Here is a 23,573-nt window from a genome sequence, read left to right on the forward strand (position 1 = left end):
GGGGACATTGCTGGAGACTCTTGTTGAAGATGCTCAGTACTTTGCAATTATGTTCCATTATGTTACTTGCTAATTTATTAGGTCATATCCAGAATAAAGCTTCACACTAGTGAGAAAGATATTAATAAATTTTACTCGATAACTTCAACATCTTTTATCAGTATAGTGATTGATGTAGGTTGCTAGTAATGACCAGGAGTGAATTTAGAGTTTTTGTTAAGATGTAGCTAAGCTGTTTTCCACTTTCCAGTAGTAGAGAACTTGGGGCAGCTGACAAGTGGTATGTTTGGATTTTGAACCATATTTGAAATGACAACTCTGCTTCTCTCAGGCAGCTTGGATGCTGTCTGATCTGAGTATTTCCAGTATTTTTTGTTTTTATTTTAAGATGAGTCATCCCCTCTTCCCTTTTTAGATGAAGGTGTTAGCAAGCACTTTGTTTTTATAGTTTGTATTCACATTTCTGCCATTATTTGAGAATCATGGAGATGAGTTTGTTTTTTTTTTGCCATTAATTACAATTTCCACTGGTGTTCGTGACTGAATATGGCAACACTGCAGAGCTTTAATAGATTCTTTGAACGTGAATTTGGAGCTGTTTATGTAGCATTCAATTTCTTCTTTCTGTCACGTACAGCTCTGCATATTAGCTTCATCATAAGCCCTAACATTTACTTGTGCTTGTTGCTGCTTTTATCATGTTCTTCTACATTGAGTTTAGATTGGTTACTGCCATGAAGCTATAGTATTACAGTGTTGGGACACAGCAGTTCCTGCAAGCAACTGTCTGCTGCAATCTCAGTTTGCCATTTGTTATTTTGAGCCTTGATCAGTCCAGTCAATGGTGGTGTTATCTTGCAACATTGTGCTGGTTTTTGCCATCAGGCAATTTGAGGATCTGTCTGCAGTTAATGCAAGGGTATTAACTTGATACCATAAACCTTTGTGGGATTGAGTTTCATCACTTTGGGCTGTGTGAAAGGAGAATTCTGTGAATGCTGAAAATATAAAATAAATGTAAAATGATGAATGGGCCACAGATTTTTTTGGGGGGAGGGAATGGATAACATTTCAGATCGACACCCTTTCATGGTTGGGTTAGCTGAGCTGGATCTGCTTTTGTGTGATCTGTTAAATATATAGAAACAGTTGAAACCTGCAGATGGTTGTTAATTTATCATTAGAGCTATTCTTCCGATGTATTTCTTGTACACATTGGACTCTAGATTTATTCCATTTTCTACTCATTTAAATTTCTCAAACTTATTACCTGTTTGTACAGTCAAGGCTTTTTAAAACTCAGGCTTCGCCATAATTTTTTTGACCATTAGTTTTTAAATCTTTGGTAATTTTTTTTTCTTTATTATGTTTAATAGTGACTTTTTAACCTTGTTCTGCTTTGTTGCTGCAGGCTAAAGGAGGAGTATCCAGTATGGTTTGAAAAGCCTGTATTGGAAATGGTTCATCATAGTACGTTGTCCTTGGACAAACTAGTTGACAAAACCTGGATGGAAATCATGACTAAGTTTGCTTTGGGAGAGCGTTGTGAATTCCAGGTTAGTTTTGGAATATGTTTGTAGAAACTTGTGTAATGGCCTGGTTCATATTTTTACTGTTACACTGTATGTGTTTCTTTCTTTCTTTTTCAATCTTTTTATTATTAATATCAACAAAATAAAATTGATACATAGATAATGGGATTACAAACATACACATTTCAACTGAACATGAAAGAATACATAAGCAATGATTACAGTATAAATGAGTATTCCCAAATCATGGACGATACAATACACAAATAAACAAGGCAAACCTAGGTATATCATAATATATATTAAAAAAAACAGAAAAAAGAAAAAGAAAAAAAAATTATGCCAAAAAAACCTAATCTAATAATCTAATAACGAATAAGAAAAAACAAAAAAAGAAAAAAATGAAAAAAAGGGCTGTTTATAATATCTCACAAAAATACAAAATCATCAGTGTCGTCAACTCCGATCCTCTCAACATATATAAAATCGAAACTGGAAAAACAAATAGGCTTGGAACAGGGTCATATTACATCATATGAAAATATTGAATAAATGGTCTCCATATCTTTTGGAATTTAATAGAAGTGTCAAATACAACACTTCTAATTTTTTCTAAATTTAGACATAACATAGTTTGAGAAAACCAATGAAATACGGTAGGATTAATTTCTTTCCAATTCAACAAAATAGACCTTCTAGCCATTAATGTAAGAAATGCAATCATTCGACAAGTGGAAGAAGATAAATGGAGTGAGTCCATCATTGGTAAACCAAAAATTGCAGTAATAGGATGAGGTTGTAAATCAATGTTCAATACCGCAGAAATAATATCAAAAATGTCTTTCCAATATTTTTTCAAAAGCGGACATGACCAGAACATATGAGTTAAAGACGCTATCTCAGAATGACATCTGTCACAAATAGGATTTATATAGGAATAAAAATGAGCCAATTTATCCTTGGACATATGAGCCCTATGCACAACCTTAAACTGTATTAATGAATGTTTAGCACATATAGATGATGTATTAACTAATTGAAGAATTTTATCCCAATTCTCAATAGGGATAGTAAGGTTAAGTTCTCTTTCCCCAATCATTTTTAGTCTTATAAAAGGGCTCTGAACGTACTGTATGTGTTTCATTTTGACAGTTCTGTAAGAGCAGCTTGTTTGGGTTATTGTTAAAGATGAGAGATGAGGAGAAATGTGTGCCATTCAGTTATGATGGTCAAATTAAGGGGAGGTTTCTCTGGTGAGGGATACTAAGGTTGGGTTTGGTGCTTTTGTTCGTCGGGAGATGAAGAGAGAAGACACTGGGGAGAACTGGTCGTAGCGTACGATCTGGTGGGAGACCCATTTGTTCGAGGTGGATTGTGAGCGATGTTCAGAAGGTGGTGTGAGCATTTACACTGACCGAGGGCCCAGCGCGTGAGAGACAGAGAAGTTCAAGATGAGCTCCAACTTGTGCATGTTTAGCTGTTTAATTAGAATGGGCCCATTTTTGTTATTCTTTACTAACCCATTAGTTAAGATACATAAATATTCCTTTAATTGTATGCAATGTACTTTTGTTTTGTGGCACTAATTTGTAACAATAGCAAATTACACAGCATCCACACAAACTCGGGTTTGGGGTGGGATCAAGCAGTCTCAATCTTACGAGTTTGCTGGGACTTGAGAGTGTCTTCTTTAGACTTGCGCAGTCAAGGAAACCAGGGTGTTTCCTTTGAAAAATATTTCTGGAATGGCTTAATGGGTTGTAGCCAGAAATTTTGGCTATAATAATTTTGGAGTTTTTTGCATTAATTGCTTTCCTGTGCACCATTGAAAATGGTACTTTCATAAAATTGGGTATAACTAAGATTCTTCTATATGTGCTAGAAATTACAATGTGAGCTTTCTTTAAGCAACATCTTTTAGAATGTAAAGCTGTACATTAGCAAAAATAAATACCAGAACTTGGTAACTCAGAACATTAACATAACTACATGGTCTTTAGGCAAAAAGATACATTTAAAAAAAATTAAAGATGTGCATGAAGTATTGGGGGAAGTGTTTAATGACTTTCATCTTTGGCTCAAAGGGTGTCATCTTATTTTTCTAAAATAGTTTGGTTGTATTTGTATTAGGTTGTCACATGCTAATATAGGTGACCCCAATACCATTTGACTAATGGAAGTTTGCCCATACAAAATTCACAAATCACTACCCATAAATTTGAGATGCAGAATAAAACTTACTTTTATACAGAATTTACGTGGGTGAAAAAGATAAATAATTTTGTTTCAACTAGAGTCTCTTGACAGATGTGCAGATAACGCGGCTTTGTGTTACAGAAAATAGTGGCTACTAAAAATAACTTGCTACTTTCCTATTAGGTTGGGGAAAACAAAATCCTTCCAGTGGTGGTGGTAAAAGTACATCCTCTGGAAGTGAAGCAAGAGTTATCTTCTGAGAAGAAAACTGAAGGGTCGTGCAATTCACCTTCAAGTGACAAGGAGAACTCCAGTCATGTGGCACAAGATAATAACCTTGGTCCAGAAGTCTGCATCAAAGTGGAGAGCAAGAGAGAAGGCAACACCAGTATGCACAACATTATTTGTATGGGTGAATGGGCAGGGACATGGAATTGATGTGAATATTCAGCCAATCATTCTGTGTTAATGACAGAAATCCTGCAACACTATTCCTCCTTTCTTGCTATAGTTTTTTTGTTCCTCCTCTCTCCCCCCCCCCCCACATTTTACTAATGATTCCACTCAATCTTCATGTTCAAGTTCCTCGCAACTTGCATTTTCCAAGTTATAGCTTAATCTTTGCATTTGCACCTTTTCCCCATGGCAATAAATTACTCTACCCTACAATATTTTCTTCAAGCATAGAACAGTACAGACCCTTTGGCCCACGGTGTTGTGCCGATCTTTTGACCTACTCTAAGATCAGTTAATACACACGAGCACATGCATGCATGTACGTGCACACACACTCCATTTTTCTTTCATTCATCCAACTACAGAACTACAGTTGCAAGATAAAGTTTGTGAACCCCTTGTTTTGGTTTTCTGCATTAATTACTCATGAAATGTGGTCAGATCTTCATCTAAGTCGCAATCATAGACAAACACAATCTGCCTGAACTAATAACACACAAACAGTTGTGCTACTTGTCAAAACTGAGTACATCATTTAAACAATCACAGTCTAGCTTCAAAAACAGTATTTGAACTTTTGGGGTAATGCCTTCTACTTAACTTTGGAGTCTGGTGTTTCAATCAATGAGATGAGATTAGAGGTGTGGGTTGTAGAAGTGCCTTGCCCTATTTTTTAAAAAAAGACACGCAAAGTCAGGTTACTGACAGAGCCTGCTCTTCTCAAGAAAGACCTGTTTATGTACACCATGCCTCGATCAAAGTAACTTTCAAAGGATCTTAGGAAGAACTGTAGAGATGCTGGAAGCTGGAAAAGGTTACAAAAGCATTTCCAAAGACCTGAGTGTTCATCTACAAATGGAGGAAATCTAGTACTATTGAATCCTGCAAAGATCACACCAAAAATACAGCGTACAATGCTGAAGGAGGTGAAAAAGAACCCAAGGGTACCAGCAAAAGACGTGTAGAAATCTCTAGAACTTGCTAAAGTCTTGTTTATGTGTCCACTATAAGAAAAACACTGAACAAGAATGCTGTTCGTGGAAGGACAGCATGGAGGAAACTACTGCTCCCCAAAAAAAACGTTGCTGCAAGTCTTGGGTTTGTAGAAGACCACTTGGATGTTCCATAACACTTCCAGGGCAGTGTTCTGTGAACAGATAAGACAGAAGTTGAACTTTTTGGTAGAAGTGCACAGTGCTACATTCGGAGAAATAAAGGCACTGCACACCAACACAGAAACCTCATCCTAACTGAAGTATGGTGGAAGACACATTGTGGCTTGGGGCTGCTTTGCTGCCTCAAGGCTTGGACTGCTTTCAGTCGTTGAGGGAACAAAGAATTGAAAATTGTATCAAGACATTTTTACAGGAGAATGTCAGTGTAGTAGTCTTGTCACCTGAAGCTTAATACAAGTTGGATGATGCAACAAGACAATGATCTGAAAGACAAGAATAAACTAACAATAGAGTGGTTTAAAAAGAAGAAAGTTCTTGTTTTGGAATGACCAAGTCAGAGTCATGACCTGAAGAGGGCTGTTCATGCAAGATATCCCAGAAATATTGATGAACTGAAACAGTTTTGTATGGTGGAATGGTCTAAAATTTCTCCTGGCTATTGTGCAAGTCCAATCAGCAGCTACAGGAAATGTTTCATAGAGGTTAATGCTGCTGAAGGAGTTTCTGCCAGTTATTAATTGCAAGGATTCACATACTCAGCCTGGGCTGTGAATGATTAAACAATATGTTCAATATAGACACGAAAAGTACAATTGTATGTTATTTAGACAGATGGTGTTTGTCTATTATTGTGACTTAGATGAAGATCATACCACATTTTATAAATAATTATTGCAGAAAACCAGGTAATTGTAAAGGGTTCACAAACTTTTTCTTGCAACTATATCTCTGAAATTTCTCCCTATCATCTTTCAATAACTTTAAAATTATGCCCTTTTGTGTTAGGCATTTCTGCCCTAGGAAAGGTGTCTAGCTGTTCACTCTATTTTTGCATCTTCTACACCGCAAATCCACAAGTTCCATGTTATTTGCATATTTAATCAGCTACCATGTCTTATTACTTGACTGTACTTTCTTTTAACCCCGCCCTCGTTATCTCTTCCAATCCCAAATGAAACTGTATCATTTTCAAACAGCTGTTGCAATCTTTCTCATGTCAAAACATTCAATGATGTTGAGTAGGACCATTGGAGGTCTTTGATAATGGGGAAGTTTACTATCACGATCTCCACCCTTGATGCTGGAGAGGTTGTAATGGGGAACAAAGAAATGGCAGGCAAACTGAATAAGTATCTTGCATCAGCCTTCACTATAGAAGATACCAGCACCATGTCTGAACTACCTGTGTCAGCGGCAGCAGTGAGTGTAATTGCTATCACTAAGGGGAAGATCCTAGGAAAGCTGAAAGGTCTGAAGGTAGATAAGTCACCTGGACCAGATGGCTTCCAGGGAAAAGCTTGCCTGAGAAATCTTTTGGAATTCCTTGAAGAAATAATAAGCAGGATTGGAAAGGAGAGTCAGTGGATGTTGTTTACTTGGATTTTCAGAAGGCCTTTGACAAGGTGCTATAGATGAGGCTGCTAAATGAAATAGGAGCCTACATTTTTACAGGAAAAATGTGAGCATGGACAGAGGATTGGCTGACTTGACAGGATGCAAAGCATGGGAATAAAGTGGCCTTTTCTGGTTGGCTGTCTGTGACTAGTGAAGGTTCCATGGAGATTGGTATTGGGTCCACTACTTTTCACATCATACGTTACAGATCTGGGTGATAGAATGGATGGCTTTGTGGCCAACCTTTCTGGATGATACTAAGATAGGTGGAGGGGCAAATAGTGTTGAGGAAGCAGTAAGTTTGCAGAAGAACCTGGACAAATGAGGAGAGTGGGCAGAGAAGTGGCAGATGGAATATATTGTAGGGAAGTGTATGTTCATGCACTTTGCTGGAAGGAATAAAGATATATGACATTTTGAGAGTGGGAGGAAATTCAGTCATTGGTGGTGCAAAGGGACTTGGTGGGGGGGGGGGGGGTGCAGGTGCAGTGTTCCGTAAAGATTAGCTTGGAGGTTGATGAAAGCAAATACAATGTTAGCATTCATTTTGAGAGGACTAGAGTATAAGAATAAGGATGTCATGCTGAGGCTTTATAAAGCATTAATCAGACTGCAGTTAGAGTATTGTGAGCAATTTTGGGTGCCTTATCTGAGAAAGGATGTGGTGGCATTGGAGAAGATCCAGAGGAGGCTTCTGAGAATAATCCAGGGAAAGAAAGGGTTAATGGATGCAATGTGTTTGATGGCTCTGGGCATGTACTTAGTGGAGTTTAGAAGAATGGGGGAGGTGGTGTCTCATTGAAACCTACCAAATACTGAAAGGCCTAGATGAAGTAGATAGGGAGAGGATGCTTCCAGTAGCGGGACAGTCAAGAACAAAGGGCCTCAAAATAGATATGAAGGGGAATTTCTGCAGCCAGAGGATAGCGAATCTGTGGAATTAGTTTCCTCAGATGTCTGTGGAAGCTAAGTCATTGGGTATATTTAAAGTGGAGGTTGATAGGTTCTGGATTAGTAAGGGTATCAATGATTACAGGGAAAAGGAGAATGGAGTTGAGAGGGGAAATAAACCAGTCCTGATTGAATGGCAGAATAGTCTAATTTTGCTTCTGTATCATTTGGTCTTGTCTTTGGTGCAACAAATTATTGATCCTTAGAATAGTGTACAATTTGATTTCATTATGAAGTGGATACAGAGATATTTCCTGCAATTACATGAAAGACAGTTTTTGTCTTGAAGAGGGGCTGCAGCTCTTTAACTTGAGTAAAATACTGGGGGGGGGGGGGGTTGAAATATTTACTCACAAAGGATTCTGTAACCTAGAGGTTATGAAATTAAAATCATAAAAACAGTTGTGATTGGCATAATTTTTGCACAACTGATGAATCTTAGAATGCCCTGGCAGAAAATGTGGGGTAAGAAAGAAGATGGTGTTTTTCTCCCCCTCTAAGAAATACATGGATAAATATTTCTAACAGTTTAAAATTTTTTTTTAAAAAGTAGAAGGGCAGGGAATTATCACTAAATGAAAAAAAAATCAAGATCTGCAGAAACTGGATTTATCCCTTCTGATGTAAAATCCAAGGACAAGGAAACTGCTGAACTTGAAAAATAGACAAAAGTTAACCTGGATGTTTGAGAATCTTTGCAATTGCAGTGGTATTTATTCCAAATTATGATTCATGAACTTTAAATGAGTTCTAAGGAGAAGAATTTTTTGAATTTCCTGAAGTCCAATTGTAGTTAAGTGGAAAATTGAAAAATAAGTTGCAGCAAGGAGTAAAATGAGAACATCTTCAATTTTCAAAGGTACTTCTACGATAACTACTATAGAATGGTGTTTCTGACTGATGAGGCATTTGATTTGTCAGTTAATGACACCTGGGTGTCATTGTACACCAGTCATTGAAGGTGGGCATGCAGGTACAGCAGGCGGTGAAGAAGGCAAATGGTATGTTGGCATTCATAGCAAAAGGATTTGAGTACAGGAGCAGGGAGGTTCTACTGCAGTTGTACAAGGCCTTGGTGAGACCGCACCTAGAATATTGTGTACAGTTTTGGTCCCCTAATCTGAGGAAAGACATTCTTGCCATAGAGGGAGTACAGAGAAGGTTCACCAGATTGATTCCTGGGATGGCAGGACTTTCATATGAAGAAAGACTGTATCAACTAGGCTTATACTCACTGGAATTTAGAAGATTGAGGGGGGATCTTATTGAAACGTATACAATTCTAAAGGGATTGGACAGGCTAGATGCAGGAAGATTGTTTCCGATGTTGGGGGAAGTCCAGAACGAGGGGTCACAGTTTAAGGATAAAGGGGGAAGCCTTTTAGGACCGAGATGAGGAAAAACTTCTTCACACAGAGAGTGGTGAATCTGTGGAATTCTCTGCCACAGGAAACAGTTGAGGCCGGTTCATTGGTTATATTTAAGAGGAAGTTAGATATGGCCCTTGTGGCTAAAGGGATCAGGGGTATGGAGAGAAAGCAGGTACAGGGTTCTGAGTTGGATGATCAGCCATGATCATACTGAATGGCGGTGCAGGCTCGAAGGGCCGAATGGCCTACTCCTGCACCTATTTTCTATGTTTCTAATGGGGCAATTCTACTCATGTAATGTAATTATTGCATGCTGAACAACATTGTACAATTTTACAAATCTTCCGTGCAATATTTTTAATGCTTTTCTACTGGCTTTCCTTCTTATTGAGTGTGATTTGGTTTTTGCATACGGTAACCAGTCTATTGCTTGTTTGAATTGAAACAGAACAGGCAGCAGTGTAAAATAAATGTGTTTTGCTGGTCAGGTGACAGAGCTCGTCGATCACCACGGAAGTTACCTACAAGCCTCAAGAAAGAAGAGAAGAAATGGGTTCACCCAAAATTCCTACCCTACAAATATGATGTAAAACTGTTGGAAGAGGATAAAGTAAGAAACAAAACAGACTTCTTAATTGGGTTTCTTTGATCATCAATTTTCTTTTATACAACCTGAGAGTTTTCACAGGAAATGTTTTCCCAGCTTACAGCCAGCTAGACAATTGCAAGAATACGTGACATTGGATGATACAGTGCCTTGAAAAAGTGTTCGGCCCCAGAACTATTTTTCTGTCTCATTTTCTAAATTGAAAATGTATTGAAGTTGGATTTTTTTGAGCTAATCTACAAAATATTGTACATCATGTCAAATCAAAAGAAAAATTCCAAAACCTGTCAACAATTCACTCATAATTAAAAAACAAAATTGTGAGGCTGAAAAAAAGTTTTCATATCCTTTGTAATTACTACACTAACTTTGCTCAGGTGCAATATATGGCCTTACCGACTCACCCAACATGTTAATGTTCTTTTCATCACTCTAGATTATAAGTAATGTTCCAACCGAAAGTCTCATCCGCTCGGAGCGGCCGCCAAACAAAGAAATCCTGCGCTATTTCATCAGGCATAACTCGATGCGAATGGGGATGGGTGAAAATGCACCCTGGGTGGTGGAAGACAAACTTGTGGAGAAATATTCTCTACCCAGTAAATTCAGTGACTTCCTGCTGTCTCCATACAAGGTAACAATTTTTATTTCACTAAAATAAAAAAGGGTGAATAAGCAGATCCAAAGTAAATCTCCTTGTTCTTTTAATGAACTAGCTTAGCTGCACTTAAGTACATTTCATCATTTTATCTTAATTGACTTTTCATGTCCATGTAGTATCTGAGTTGTGCTTTGGACTATATAGCTCAAATAAGTTGTGTATTTTCCACCTCTGGACTTCAGCCTGTAAAAATGTAAATGGCAGATGGAATGAAACCTGAAAAAATGTGAAGTGATTCACTTTGGGAGGTTGAATTAGAAATCAGAGTAAAGCTTAGTGGCAGGATTCTTGGTAGTGTGGATGGGATAAGGGGATCTTGGGCTTCATGTCCATAGATCCCTCAAAGTTGCAGTGCAAGTTGATAGGGTTGTTGGGAAGGCATATGGTGCATTGGCCTTCATTAGTCGGGGGGGGGGGGTGGGCGGGAGTGGGATTGAGTTAAGACCTGAGAGATTACTGGCTGCTTCTGCCCCTCATTATCCTCATACTTCAACTCCATTCTATCCCCCTTGGTTCAGACCCTTCCCACCTACCCTCTAGAACACTTCACATGCTGTCTATCTCCTCAACAAATTCCAATTCCCTGGCCCTGACTGCCTCATTTTCACCATGAATGTCCAGTCCCTATACACTTCTTCCCTCCATCAAGAAGGTCTTGAAGCTCTTTGTTTCTTTCTCGACAAAAGAGCCAATCAGCACCCCTTCAATCACCACATTCCTCTACCTGGGAGAACTGGTCCTCAATTTTAACAGTTTTTCCTTTGGCTCTGCCCACTTACTCCAGATTCATGGAGTAGCTATTTGTACCTGAGTGGGCCCCAGTTATGCCTCCCTTTTCATTGGCTGTGTGAAACAGTTTGTATTCTAATCCTTCCCTAGTGGTGCTCCCCAACTCTTTCTGCGCTACATTGACTACTGTATTAGTGCTGCTGCATGCATGCATACTGAGCTCATCAATTTCATGAACTTTTGCCTCCAACTTCAACCCTGCCCATAAGTTCACTTGGTCTGTTTCTGACGCCTCTCTTTCCTTTCTTGATCTCTTTCTGGAGGAGGCTTTCCTTTCCAGGACATCAAAAATGTCCTCCTTCAAAGAACAGGGTTTCCCTTCCTTCACCATTGACACTGGTCACCTACGCCTCCATTTCCCAGTCATCCGGCTCACCCCATCTTCCTGCCATCTTAATAGGGATAGAGTTCCTCTTGTCCTCACCTACCACTAAACACATCTTTAGCTCTCCTCTCCCCATTCTCTGATTTTTGCAGGGATCTGTGATTTCCTTGAACATTTGTCCCTCCCCACTAATCTCCCTCCTGGCACATATTGTTGCAAGCGACAAAAATGCTACACCTGCCCATTCACCTTGTCCCTCACCGCCATTCAGGGCCTCATACAGACCTTCTAGGTGAGGCAACTCTTCAGCTGCAAATCTTTCGGGGCCAGGAGGTGTTCATGATGGGGCCTCCTCTGCATTGGAGACACCAGACATAAATTGAGGGACTGTTTTGTGGAGCATCTGTGCTCTATCCACCAAAAGAGAAATTTCCCAGTGGCCAGCCTATCCGCATTCCCATTCTGGCATGTCAGTCTATGGCCTGCCCTTCTGATATGATGAGGCCACTCTTGGTGGAGGAGCAGCACCTCTAATTCTGTGTAGGTACTCTCCAACCTGATGGTGTGAGCATCAATTTGTCCTTCCAGTAATTTTATTTTTTTCTCTTTTCCCCTGCCCCGTTTCTCTCTGGCCTCTTACCTGTTCTCACCTGCCTGTCACCTCCCAAAGGTGCCCCACCTTCTTCCCTTTCTCTTATAGTCCACTCTCCTTGCATATCAGATTCCTTCTTCTCCAACACTTTACTTTTCCCACCCTCCTGGTTCACCTATCTGGCTTGTCCTTCTTCCCCTCCCCACTTTTTTATTCTGACATCTTCCCCCTTCCTTTCCTGTCCTGAAGAAGGGTCTTGACCCAAAACATTGACTATTTGTTTATTTCCTCGGACACTACCTGATCTGCTGAGTTCCTACAGCATTGTGTGTGTGTGTTCCTCTGGATTTTTAGCCTCTGAATCATCTTTTGTGTTTGATTTGCTGCTGATACTGTGTTTTGTACATTGACTCCAGAGGAACGTTGTTTGGCAATATTCATGTGTCTGGTTGAATGACAATTACATTTGAACTTGTATTGAGCAAGCCAACTTATTTTAATTAGTCAGGAGATTTTAAAGTACCAGATGTGAGGTGATACTACAAAAATACTAATGTTATTTTTCATACTGCTATTAAGTATAGGAGTACAGTCCAGTCAATGGGCTTCAAAAGGTACATTTAATGTCGGAGAAGTGTATACAAAATACAACAGCCTGAAATTTTTCTTCACAAACATCCACAAAAACAGAGAGTGAATGACAGTTAAATGTTAGAACCCCAAAGCCCCCCCCACAACTCCCCCCTCCCACGTGTAAGCAACAGCAAAGCAACGACCCCCCCCAAATCAGCAAAAAAGCATCGGCAGCCCCCACTGGGCACGCAAGCGTGCAGCAAAGCATCAATAAAGATACACTTACAGTAATTTGACATACCACAGGCGCTCTCTCTCTCTCTCTCTCTCCCTAATAAGAGAGGTGAATAAGAAAAAGAGATGTCCCCGTTTCAGTGAGAGGGGAGACATAATACTATAAACCAGCGAGTTGTTTTGTTTAGTCTGTTGCGTCACTTTTTCCGAGCTCTCTGCCCAAAGAACTCAGGTCTCTGGGCTCGTAGCCAGCAGCTCACTGTTTCTGATTTTCCGCTACTCCCGCGACACATCAGGTGGTGGCACTGGCCTCGAATCAGCCCGTCTCAAGAGCCATGAAAATCCAGTGCCCGGGTGGCGTGCTAGTCTCCCAGGCCATGTCCTTGGCATATCGAAAAGCGGTTGGTTGTGAGGCCCTGAGAGCAGGTCCTATTTCTGCAAAGAAACAAAGTCAGTGTTTAACTCCAGGTCTGGGTCTTCAAAAGAACCTTGAAACGGGGGTGGGAAGAGATATCAAAGATAGAAATAGAGCTGTTTCCGAAGATACAAGCAAAGGAGTCGCCATTAAGTGCTATCTTAAGCTCTGCCCCTTAGGTGTCATACATTTGTTCCTATTATTTTGTCTGCAATGGACATTGTGTTTTTGTCTCAATTGTTCCAAGATTTTGCTAAATTTAAGCATGCGTCTTATTCTTTTGTCATTATTGGTTCACCCTAGTTAATTTACTCCAATCGTGAGCATACTAATTTCAGTCTGATTGCAGATGTGTTCATTTTGTTTTATTTGTGTTGCAAATACCTTTCCACATGCTATGCTTAATTCTCTGTGTTGACACCCTTTCCTCTATTGCTCAGCAGTCTGCGCTAGGTCCCTGGAAAATGTATTGGAACTAAAGCAATAGACAATAGCAGTTGTGTGGAATATCTTGATCGGTCTGTTTAAAACTGCCAGATATCCTCTAGCAAGGTTGTGTAAAAGTACATTAATTCACAATATTATATCCCATCATCTGTCATTGATTGTCCATTTTTGTTGTTGTAGGGCTTCTGATATGATTTTTACATGGTGCTACAGGAGTCAGCATGGAAACTGGCCTGTTTACTTATGGATTTGAAGTTTTCTTTGCTGAAAGCTTGGGCAGCTTGTTGCACCAAGGGATTAATAGCATAGCTGTCTCTCTTTTGCCTACTCCAGCATGTACAAATGAGTGACCAACAGTAGAAGTTAGTCTCCAATGGAGTATAAAGAGAAGGGTCACTTACTGTATAATTTGTATCAAATGACCTGAACTGTGGTAACCTGTTAAGTTACAAGGCTGTGATTTCCTAAACCAGGAAGCAAGCTGGCACCCAGCAGATAATGAAATATAAAATTTATTGATTACTTTTATCTCCATGCCCATCAGTAGTAATTGAAAATAAGTTCAGAGTAATTTAAGAATAAATAAGTTGATTTGTTGTGAGAGGCCCCTCTAGGAAAGTGCCTGCGGTGTCTTTTTTTCCAGTCCTGAAGAAGGGTCTTGGCCGGAAACATTGACTGTTTATGAATTACCATGGATGCTGCCTGATCTGAGTACTTCCAGCATTTTGTGCATGTTGTTCAGAGGCAGACAAGTAGTCCTTGGGCGAGGGGGTGAACGATAATCATGGATAGATGAGAGAATGAGGTTCAGATTGCAGTTAGATCAGCTGTGATATGAATGAATGCCCGAGTTGCCTATTCCTGCTAACTTGTGTGTTTGTCTCAGTAAAGGGTTAAGTGGGATATTTGAAACATGATCTTAGTGTTGAGCATATATCTTTTTAATAGTATTTTTCTCTGGCAGAAGAATTGCCACTATCCTCAAATAAAGAGCTTGCTGGATGTTTGCTTCAGCGTTTGTATTTGGTCAATACTTGTACTTTTCCCTTTCTAGGAATGGGAGCAAACTGGGCCTAATACATATAACATGATGCTTATTTTCTGTGTTATCTGCTATCTGCATGCTGTAACCATGCATGTTTCTGGATTCATTTATTAAAATATATTTTCAAAACTAAACTCTAGTTTTGAAAAACCTCTATTGGGATTGAGTGAAGAAAAATTTGATTTGATGGAATAATGTGAAATTTGAAATGATTTTGTGTATTGCAATTGTTCTAAGTTAAAATTCATATTCTATCTGAAATTTGTTGCCACAGATGACTATGGAAGCTAGTTAATTGGATGTATTTATGGCAAAGATTGATAGGTTCTTAATAGGTATAGGGATTAAGGGTTACAAGGAAATGGAGACAATTGATTTGAAAAAAGTAATTGGCCATGAATGATAGGTTAACTCAATAGGCCAAATGCCTAATAATTTTCCTATATATCTTGTGTTCTAAAACAAGCTCTCTTGACCAGGGTGTTTTGATTGACATGAAAGTTTTACTTCCTTTTATGCATTTTCCTTGTTTTATCTGGGCAATTGCATAATTACTGCTAACAAAATATGGAGGTATTGTCTGGTTAAAGGATTTTAATTCCCTCATTTTGTAATTTTAAAAAAAGCAGCGTGCCACGTTTGTGATTGCTTGGCTGTACCCAGGTCTATAGTCTCAGGTGAGATTGTCCCAGTTAAATGGCCAGGAATAAATGAAGCTTCCTCGTTCCTGGTTTTTGTGGTGATGCATGTAACTTTGTTTTTATCAGGAAAGAAATGAGAAGAGCAGTCCCAGGTTGCAAGTTATAGATTTAAATTAGTGTTGTCAGGTTTTTTTCTTGTATAATAACACAAATGTTTGAATTTAAAATGTTAGTCTGTATATGCCTGCAGCCTCCTTTGCCTTGCCTATGGAATGGAGTGCAATGGAATCATGTTATCAGTTAACTTCAGCTGGGCTAGCTGGAGGGCTGATGCTATTGGATGCTTTACTCTGCTAAGAAGAATAAAGATTCCACGCAGAATTGCCTGTTGAAGAAACTTATGAATGTAAATACTGTAGTTTTCAGGCCTCATTCTATTGTGTCATTGGGGGGGGCGGTTGGGGTAATTAAAGAATGCAGTGAAAGTTGGCAAGAAAATTAAAATTATATATTTAATTATGGATTTTTAAAAATGGATTACAAGAAATAAAGTGCCTTTATATAAACACAGATTAAATGTCTGATGTCATTATTAGTGCTTTGGCTTGCCTTAAGCAGTTGTGAATTGAAGTAATGATGTCATCTTCATTACCTTATTTATGTTCCCAGTTCAGCAATTCACTCCCACAGACTAGTACTGCAGTTACTCACCTGACAATAAAATGTTTTTATCGGTGCATTCATGGGTCTCTTTTCCCCTTCTGTAAGCCTGTCCCCAAATGTCATTAAGAGAATAGGGTTGTTGATTTTATGCTTAAGTTTCTTGGCAAAAGTAGGAAATTGGAATACAGACACAATAATAAGGAATGGGCACTTTTTCTCAATTGAATAAAACTTCGGTCAATTGGGTAGATTTTTGAATTGGATTTTGAAGTTGCTGGTTTGAATTGGCTCCAAAATGCATGCTGTTCTTTGGTCTGAAGGTTTCCATTGGATTGTTAATCTAAAAATGTATATTTCATTTAGATACATACTGATCAGCTTATAAATGGTTATTTTTATTCTCATGTTTCTAATTTAGCATTCAGAAGTTAATTGCCAAAAGCCAAATGCATTTGATTAGTGTCTGTGGTCCTGATGAAGGGTCTCAGCCTGAAATGTCAGCTGTTGACTCTTTTCCAGAGATGCTGCCTGGCCTGCTGAGTTCCTCCAGCATTTGGTGTGTGTTGCTTGAATTTCCAGCATCTGCAGATTTTCTCCTGTTTGTAAGCTATTTATCTTTCCTTTTGGTTTGGATACCAAAACAGCATTTGAGTTTCATGAGAAAATAAAGTGGTAAAATTTCGGGGCAAGTTTGGTAAAGAGCCGAAAGCCACAACTGTATTTGAACGAATAGTTTTAAGGAGAAAATACTCAGCAGATCAAGCAACATCAGTGGAGAGATACAATTGAAGTTTCTAGTGAGTGGATACCAATTTTCCTAGAGTGTTTTTAATTTTTAAGTTCATGAAGTACTCTTAATGAAAGCAAAGGTGAAGTGGCAGAAGAACCGACTTGAAATAGCTTGCAGAAAAAAATTCTGGATCATTGGATGATCTTAGAGATGAGAGAGATGCCTTGTGTGATTCAGCCATTTTCTGATGGAAAGCTACACCAGCTGAATGCCACTTGAAAGTGACTTTAGCAATTAAAGGTAAAGGCTATGTAAAGGTTAATAAGTAAAATGAGGTACAGAACATGCTCATTTAAACAAAGTGGAGAATATTCAGTTAGCTTTTATTTTGATGTAATAATATTTTTAGAAAGGTTTGTCTTTTGAAGCAATCAGGAAGGCAGTTATGTACTAGTTACATAATAAAGTACAAGTTTCAAAGTGTATTTTTATTGGTGTAATGTACATCACTACAGTAACTACTTGATGGTCAGTCTTTATTTAAACCTCATTTAAATTGAGGTTTATGTAGCAGATGTATTTAAACCTATCCACTTTCAATTTGATATAGGTTTGTGTTAAGCTTCCTCTTTCCAGGTATAATATTGGGTTAATGCGCCTTTGTGACAAAGTTTCAAATCATCAATGTTTGTTTTGTTTTTGAAGGGTCTGTTCTCAGTGACAAAATATAAAATGGTAATAGGTGACTTGGTGCAGTTCTAATTAACTGCGTTTTCAGTTATAGGTTTAGTTTATATTTGCCTTTTAAGTAGCTTTGAAAATAAATATTTATGTATTTTGTATGAAAATAAATTTAAAAGCCTGAACTTCTGACTGCAGTGTTAGTGGCAGAGACTAGCACTAATTTGCAGGCTGCTTCGTCTCATGAAGTTCCTTCTGTGAAGTTTTGATGTACCAGTCCTGTATGTGTGGACTAGCACTGAAACATTATTCTGATGTTATACTTATTGCAAATGTGTCATAGCGGCTGGATTTCCAATAGCAATTCAGGCAATTACAGCAAGGAAGGATTGGCCTCAAAGTAACTGCAGTAGGGTATGCAGCTGGACTGAGAAGCACAAGTAGAACCTTTCTTAGATTTATGAGAATGTTGTCAGGACATGAGGACCTGAATTATGGGGAGAGCGTAGGTAGGCTAGACTTTATTCCTTGGAATGTAGGAGTGTGTACATTGACCTTGTAGAGGTATAAAATCATGAGGATCATAGATAGGGAAAATGCACACAGTCTCCTTTTTCCAAAAAGGAGAGCCACAAACTTAAGGGCATAAGTTTAAGGTGAGAAGGGAGGGAGCTGAGGGGGCAACTTTGTTCAGAAGGTGGTGAGTATGAGCTACCAGAGGATGTGATTGAGGCAGGTATAATAACTCATTTAAAATACATTTGCTCAGGTACGTGGATAGGAGAGATTTAGAGCTGTGGTTCACAAACCTTTGGTCTCTTTGGCTCCCGACCACATCTCCAGCACCCCGTTCTCCCTTTCTGGGCATTATGTAAAAACTGTAAAGAACTTTGATTTATGGTTCTCAGTGGGGAAAAATAGGAACAGCAAATTCAAAGCAGTAACAAATCATTGCAAAAAAAAATCAAATCTATTTAAAGCTACAAATAAAATTAGTTACTGTAAAAATTTTCAACAATAAATTTTAGAGTGTTCATAAGTAGTCCAAATATTCCCTACTTCATTGTTTTTTCGCCTTTCATTGAGATGGGTGGGTTTGATGTAGTGGTAGTCAGCTTCTCAATATCAGGCTGAATGTCACTCAGGAGTCTCAAATCCCCACGATCAGTAATTCGCAGTCTGTCATTGCTTTGAAAGAAGGAGGGTGACTGCACTGAAATTGTGTTTCACTAAATATGATGTTGGAAAAGCAATGAAGAGCATGTTGACCCTTTTTCACAGTGCACGATAGCGCTTAGAGATTGCTTTCTGCAATCAAAAGTTGTTATGGATTTTAGAACCTCTGCTTCGGCTTAGCCATTTATAGCAAGATCAGTTCTTCATCCTTTTTGTTAATTTCTTATTACAAGTGTTCAGGAATGGATTTATTGCCCAATTTGGAATTTGGGTCAAGAAAATCTTGAAATCTCTCTGACATATATTTATGCAGCTCATCCAGGTGGGCACAGTATATTAGAAAAGGTTGTGATGGCCAATGTTGCACTTAAATAGGGCTAACTTGGACAGAAATGTAGGGACACCTGATTTGACTATGATGAAATTCACATCATCTCCTTGAAATTGAAATAATTTTGCTAAATAGGCAATGTCACGTCCAATATTCTTGAGTTAATTACTAAATGAAACATTCGAGTGTTCAATGAATTTTATTAGTTTATTCTCAGGAAGTTTTCTTTTGACTGTTCATCATCCTCAATGCAAAGCTCTCAAAATAGTCAAATTGAGAGCATGGGACATGATTTTATGTACCACTGTGATAACAGTATTTAATGATTTATGAGTTTTTTGTGAGAGGACACTGTCTGAATTACACAGTGAACTGTAAGCATTTTAGGTACAGCTTTTCTCAAGAAATAACCCCGTGGTGACATCCTGTCATTGGTGGTGTTCCATCTGTTGTACAAGTAAGACTGTTGGTGAGGGGAATGTCCTTCTCTTTGAAAAATTGCTCAACAACCCGAAATATTGACTCTCCCTTCGTACCTGATTCTAGTTCCCCTTGCAAATAACAACTCTTGAACTCTTGAACAACTTCTATGAAGCGAACATGACCAAAAAACAAAGTTTGGTTGCCTGGTAAAGTTGACCTAATGGACTGCAGAGCAAATTCTCTTGTCCAATGTGTGTTGCACCAATATGTCTTACACATTCTTAGACACTTCATCTATTTGTCTTTGAACAGAGTTGTCGCTGAGTGGAATCATTTTAATAATTTTGTCTGGTGACATATGCAAAACTGTACTCAGATCCTCCTTTACTGTTGGCAGAATCAGTTCTTCTCCAATTGTTTGAGGCTTTCCAGATTTAGCAATAAACAGTGAAATATTGTATGAAGCACAGAAATAATCACTGTTTTGTTTTGTTGTGAAGTGCTGGCAAACAAGTTTTGAAGTGTTTTCCATTTGTTTTGTACCCTAATTCACAGAAATTGCGTCACTGCATGATGAGTATGGGAATCGTAATAGCTAACACTGTACTGCGGTAGTGAGTGGCAATAATGCGCAGCTGGGCCTGGAAATACACACTTTCTTCAGTCTAGATCTCATGATATGTCAAATATAGAAGTGTCACATTGATTTTCAACAATTACACTGTGCTTCGAGCAAAGTCTTAAAGAATAGTGGGTTAGCAAGAGATGTGATTATGTCTCATTGTAATCAATTATGAGGCACTGAGGATTAAATGCTTGTAATAAGTAATTAATTTCTTATATTAAGCTTGTAATCCCTCAGCTCCCCCCCCCCCATCTTTATCACCGAAGGGCTTCTTTCTGTGCTGTTTTACTCTAGCTCTAATTTTTAATTAGTAATGAGTTCTAAGCTAATGGTACAATACGAGGAAAATATCCTCGAGTTTCCTTCCTTCTGGTTCTTAAGTGAGCTGTTCACTAATTTATGGATGACAAAAAGTGGGGACAGTAAAATGTCTAAAGTTACAAAAAGATGTACTGGAAAAGTGGATAAATGAAGTGGCAGGTGGAATTTAACTCTGGTTGAGTTGCAAAGGATGTGTTTTGGGAAGTAGCCAGGCAGGACATGTACAGTGAATGGCAGGACTCTGGGCCTTTGTAAGGATGCTACAAAGTGGTGATGCAAGTGATGCAAGTAGTCAGGATGGTGAAGGTGGGGCTTGACTGATTTACCTTCTGATGCTGGGACATTGAATACAGGAGTTGGTGTGATATGTGACATTGGTGAGATCACATTTGAAATATTGCATGCATTTCCGGTCACCATGCTGCAGGAAGGATGTGATTAAGTTAGAGTGCAGGAAAGATTCAGAAGCATGTTCCTTCACAAGGAGGGGTCAAGTTGTAAGGAGAGATGGGTTGGGTTTTCCCTGGAGTAAAAGTGGCTGAGGGTGACCTTAGAAGTTTATAAAATCATGAGGGGCAGTCTTTTTCCCATGGTTGAAGTATGTAAAAACTACGCAGGTTTTAAGATGAGATGGCAAAAGTAAACAGGATGTAAGTGGTAAGTCCTTTTGCACAGAAAGTGGTGGATAGATGGAATGAACTGAAGAAAGTGGTGGAGGCAGGTAAAATCAGTTTGGAAGACATTTCGGCAGGGGTTTAGAGATTTGGGCCAAATGCTGACAAATGGGACTAGCTCAAGTAGACACCTAGGTTGGCATGAATGAGTTGGGCCTAGGTGTCTTTTTCCATGCTATATAATTCTATAAGGAAGGGATTCGAAGAATCTTTGGGGTGGGAGTATATGGACATATGCAGAGAGGTTAAGCAAATTGGGCCTATGGTGTCTTGTGTTTTGAAGAATTAGAGGTGGTCTCATTAATGTGTTTTTCTTTGAGGTGTTTAAGATGGGGAATAACCATGGAGGACCAAGGTAAGCAGAAACTTCGTTTTGAAGTTTGAAAAGTGGAACAGGCATGAGGTGATGAAAAGCTTATTTTTTGATAGATTGAATTAATTTTTCAGCAGTATCCACTGATTTTAATTAGCTCACTTTATATTGATGAATTATTTTGCAGGATATTGTGCAAGATTTTGTACCAGTTTCAGATCCTTGCTAAATATTAATGTGCTCTCAACATCTGTTTCAGTACATGATTCATAACCCCGTTGTGAATTTGGGGAAACGAAAAAATTCTGGTTCAACAGAGGGAAAGCCATCAAAAAAACCAAAAGGAAATGGAGATCCAAACAAAGAGACAAGCAAAAAACGGAAAGGTGGAAATAAAGATAAGATTCCTCTTAATCCACCTTTGAGTCCAACATTATGGGGACATGTACATGTAAAAAAGACCATGAATGGTACGGAAATGGAGTATAGTCCTAAAAGATCTCCAGAACAAGAACTGGAAGAAGTAATGAAGATTGTAACTCCGACCAAGCTGAATACCAATTTCCACATTCCCAAAAAGGGTTCAAAAACTGTCCGGAATTTTAAAAAGTTGCAAACTAAGGATAAAATGAACAAAAAAGAAAAATCAAAGAATAAGAATAAGTTGCTTAATGGGCAGAAATCTCCAGGGAACAGCAAATCTCCAAAAAAAGGTCTGAAAACTCCAAAGACAAAAATGAAGCAGATGACACTGTTTGAAATGACAAAATCAAGTACTAACAAGTCAGGAAAGGCACAAAAAGGTGTCGGAGGGGCATCAAGATCTGTGACAAAGCCTCAGAAATATTTGCCACCCTTAGCATTACAATTCCTTCGATATTTCAAAGATAACAAAGGAAAAGAAGAGAAAAAGGGTGCCGTTTCTGCATTTGTTACTCGGGTAGCCAAAGTGCTTTCTGCTGAAGATCGTGCTCGCCTACCAGATGAAGTAAGAGATCTTGTGCAGAAACGTTATGAGATATTGGAACATAAGAGGAAATGGGCATTAATGAGCCTGGAAGAGCGAGCAGATTATCACAAGAAAAAACGTGAAGAGCTGAGGATAAGGCTGAAAGAAAAGGCTAAAGAGCGGAGAGAGAAGGAAATGCAATTAAAATTAGAGAAACAGAAGAGGTTTGAAGATCAGACTCTTGCCGGAAAGAGTTTACCTCCATTAAAGCTAGTTGATACACCAGAAGGTCTCCCCAACACACTTTTCGGTGATGTTGCTATGGTAGTTGAGTTTCTCAGCTGTTATGCTGGTCTGTTGATGCCAGATGACCAATATCCAATCACAGCAGTTTCCTTGATGGAAGCACTCACCTCTGAAAAGGGAGGTTTCCTCTATTTGAACAGAGTACTGTTAATCCTTCTTCAAACTTTGCTACAGGATGAAATTGCGGAAGACTATCGAGAACTAGGAATGAAGCTATCAGAAATCCCCCTCACTTTGCACTCTGCTTCAGAGTTGGTTCGGCTCTGCATGCGCAAATCTGATGTGCAGAATGAAAGTGAGGTGTCAGAAACTAATGACGATTGTAAAGACTCTGTAGAGTTTGAGGACAATGAAGTTGCAGATGAATTCCTAGATAAGCTGGAAACTGCCGAGTTTTTCGAATTGACCCCGGAAGAGAAAGTGAAGATTCTAACAGCACTTTGCCATCGGATATTGATGACCTATTCAGTTCAGGATCACATGGAGGACTTGCAGCATAAATCTGCAGAACTTTGGAAAGAGAGGCTAGCCATGCAAAAAGAGGAAAATGACCGGAAAAAGGCTGAAAAGCTGAAGAAGAAGCAAATAGAGACAAAAAAGAGAGAGCCAGAAAATATCAAAATGTGTGACAAGAAAAAAGAGAAGAAGGAATTTGATAAGAAACTGGAGGCTGACAAAGGTGGAAATGATCTATTGGTGGATGTCAATGGCAGTGAAGACCTCATTAGTGCCATTAAAAGCAGACGGCAAATGGCAATGCAAGCAAAAAAGGAGAAAGAGGAACGGGAAAAGCAGGAGAAAGAGAGGATGGAAAAAGAAGTGGAAGAAGAAAAGATTCGCAAGCAAAAAGCAGCAGCTGAGAAGGCTTTCCAGGAGGGAATTACGAAGTCCAAACTTGTCCTTCATAGATCACCATTGGGCACAGACCGCAACCACAATAGGTATGTTATTTCATTTTTCAGAAGAGTAGAATGTAT

General features: G+C 38.8%; 1 protein-coding gene across 1 annotated transcript in view; it reads left to right on the plus strand.

Annotated features, from left to right (window-relative positions):
• baz1b (bromodomain adjacent to zinc finger domain, 1B) overlaps positions 1-23,573 on the plus strand; it is a 78,504-nt gene that overhangs the window by 9,382 nt on the left and 45,549 nt on the right. Inside the window, exons 3-7 of the mRNA XM_073053644.1 lie at positions 1,412-1,556; positions 3,912-4,116; positions 9,564-9,685; positions 10,119-10,316; positions 21,601-23,537. Of these exons, the coding sequence (XP_072909745.1) occupies positions 1,412-1,556; positions 3,912-4,116; positions 9,564-9,685; positions 10,119-10,316; positions 21,601-23,537 (2,607 nt within the window). The remainder of the gene's footprint in view (positions 1-1,411; positions 1,557-3,911; positions 4,117-9,563; positions 9,686-10,118; positions 10,317-21,600; positions 23,538-23,573) is intronic.

Source organism: Hemitrygon akajei, chromosome 8 (genome assembly GCF_048418815.1).
Source record: "Hemitrygon akajei chromosome 8, sHemAka1.3, whole genome shotgun sequence".
Taxonomy (NCBI): domain Eukaryota; kingdom Metazoa; phylum Chordata; class Chondrichthyes; order Myliobatiformes; family Dasyatidae; genus Hemitrygon; species Hemitrygon akajei.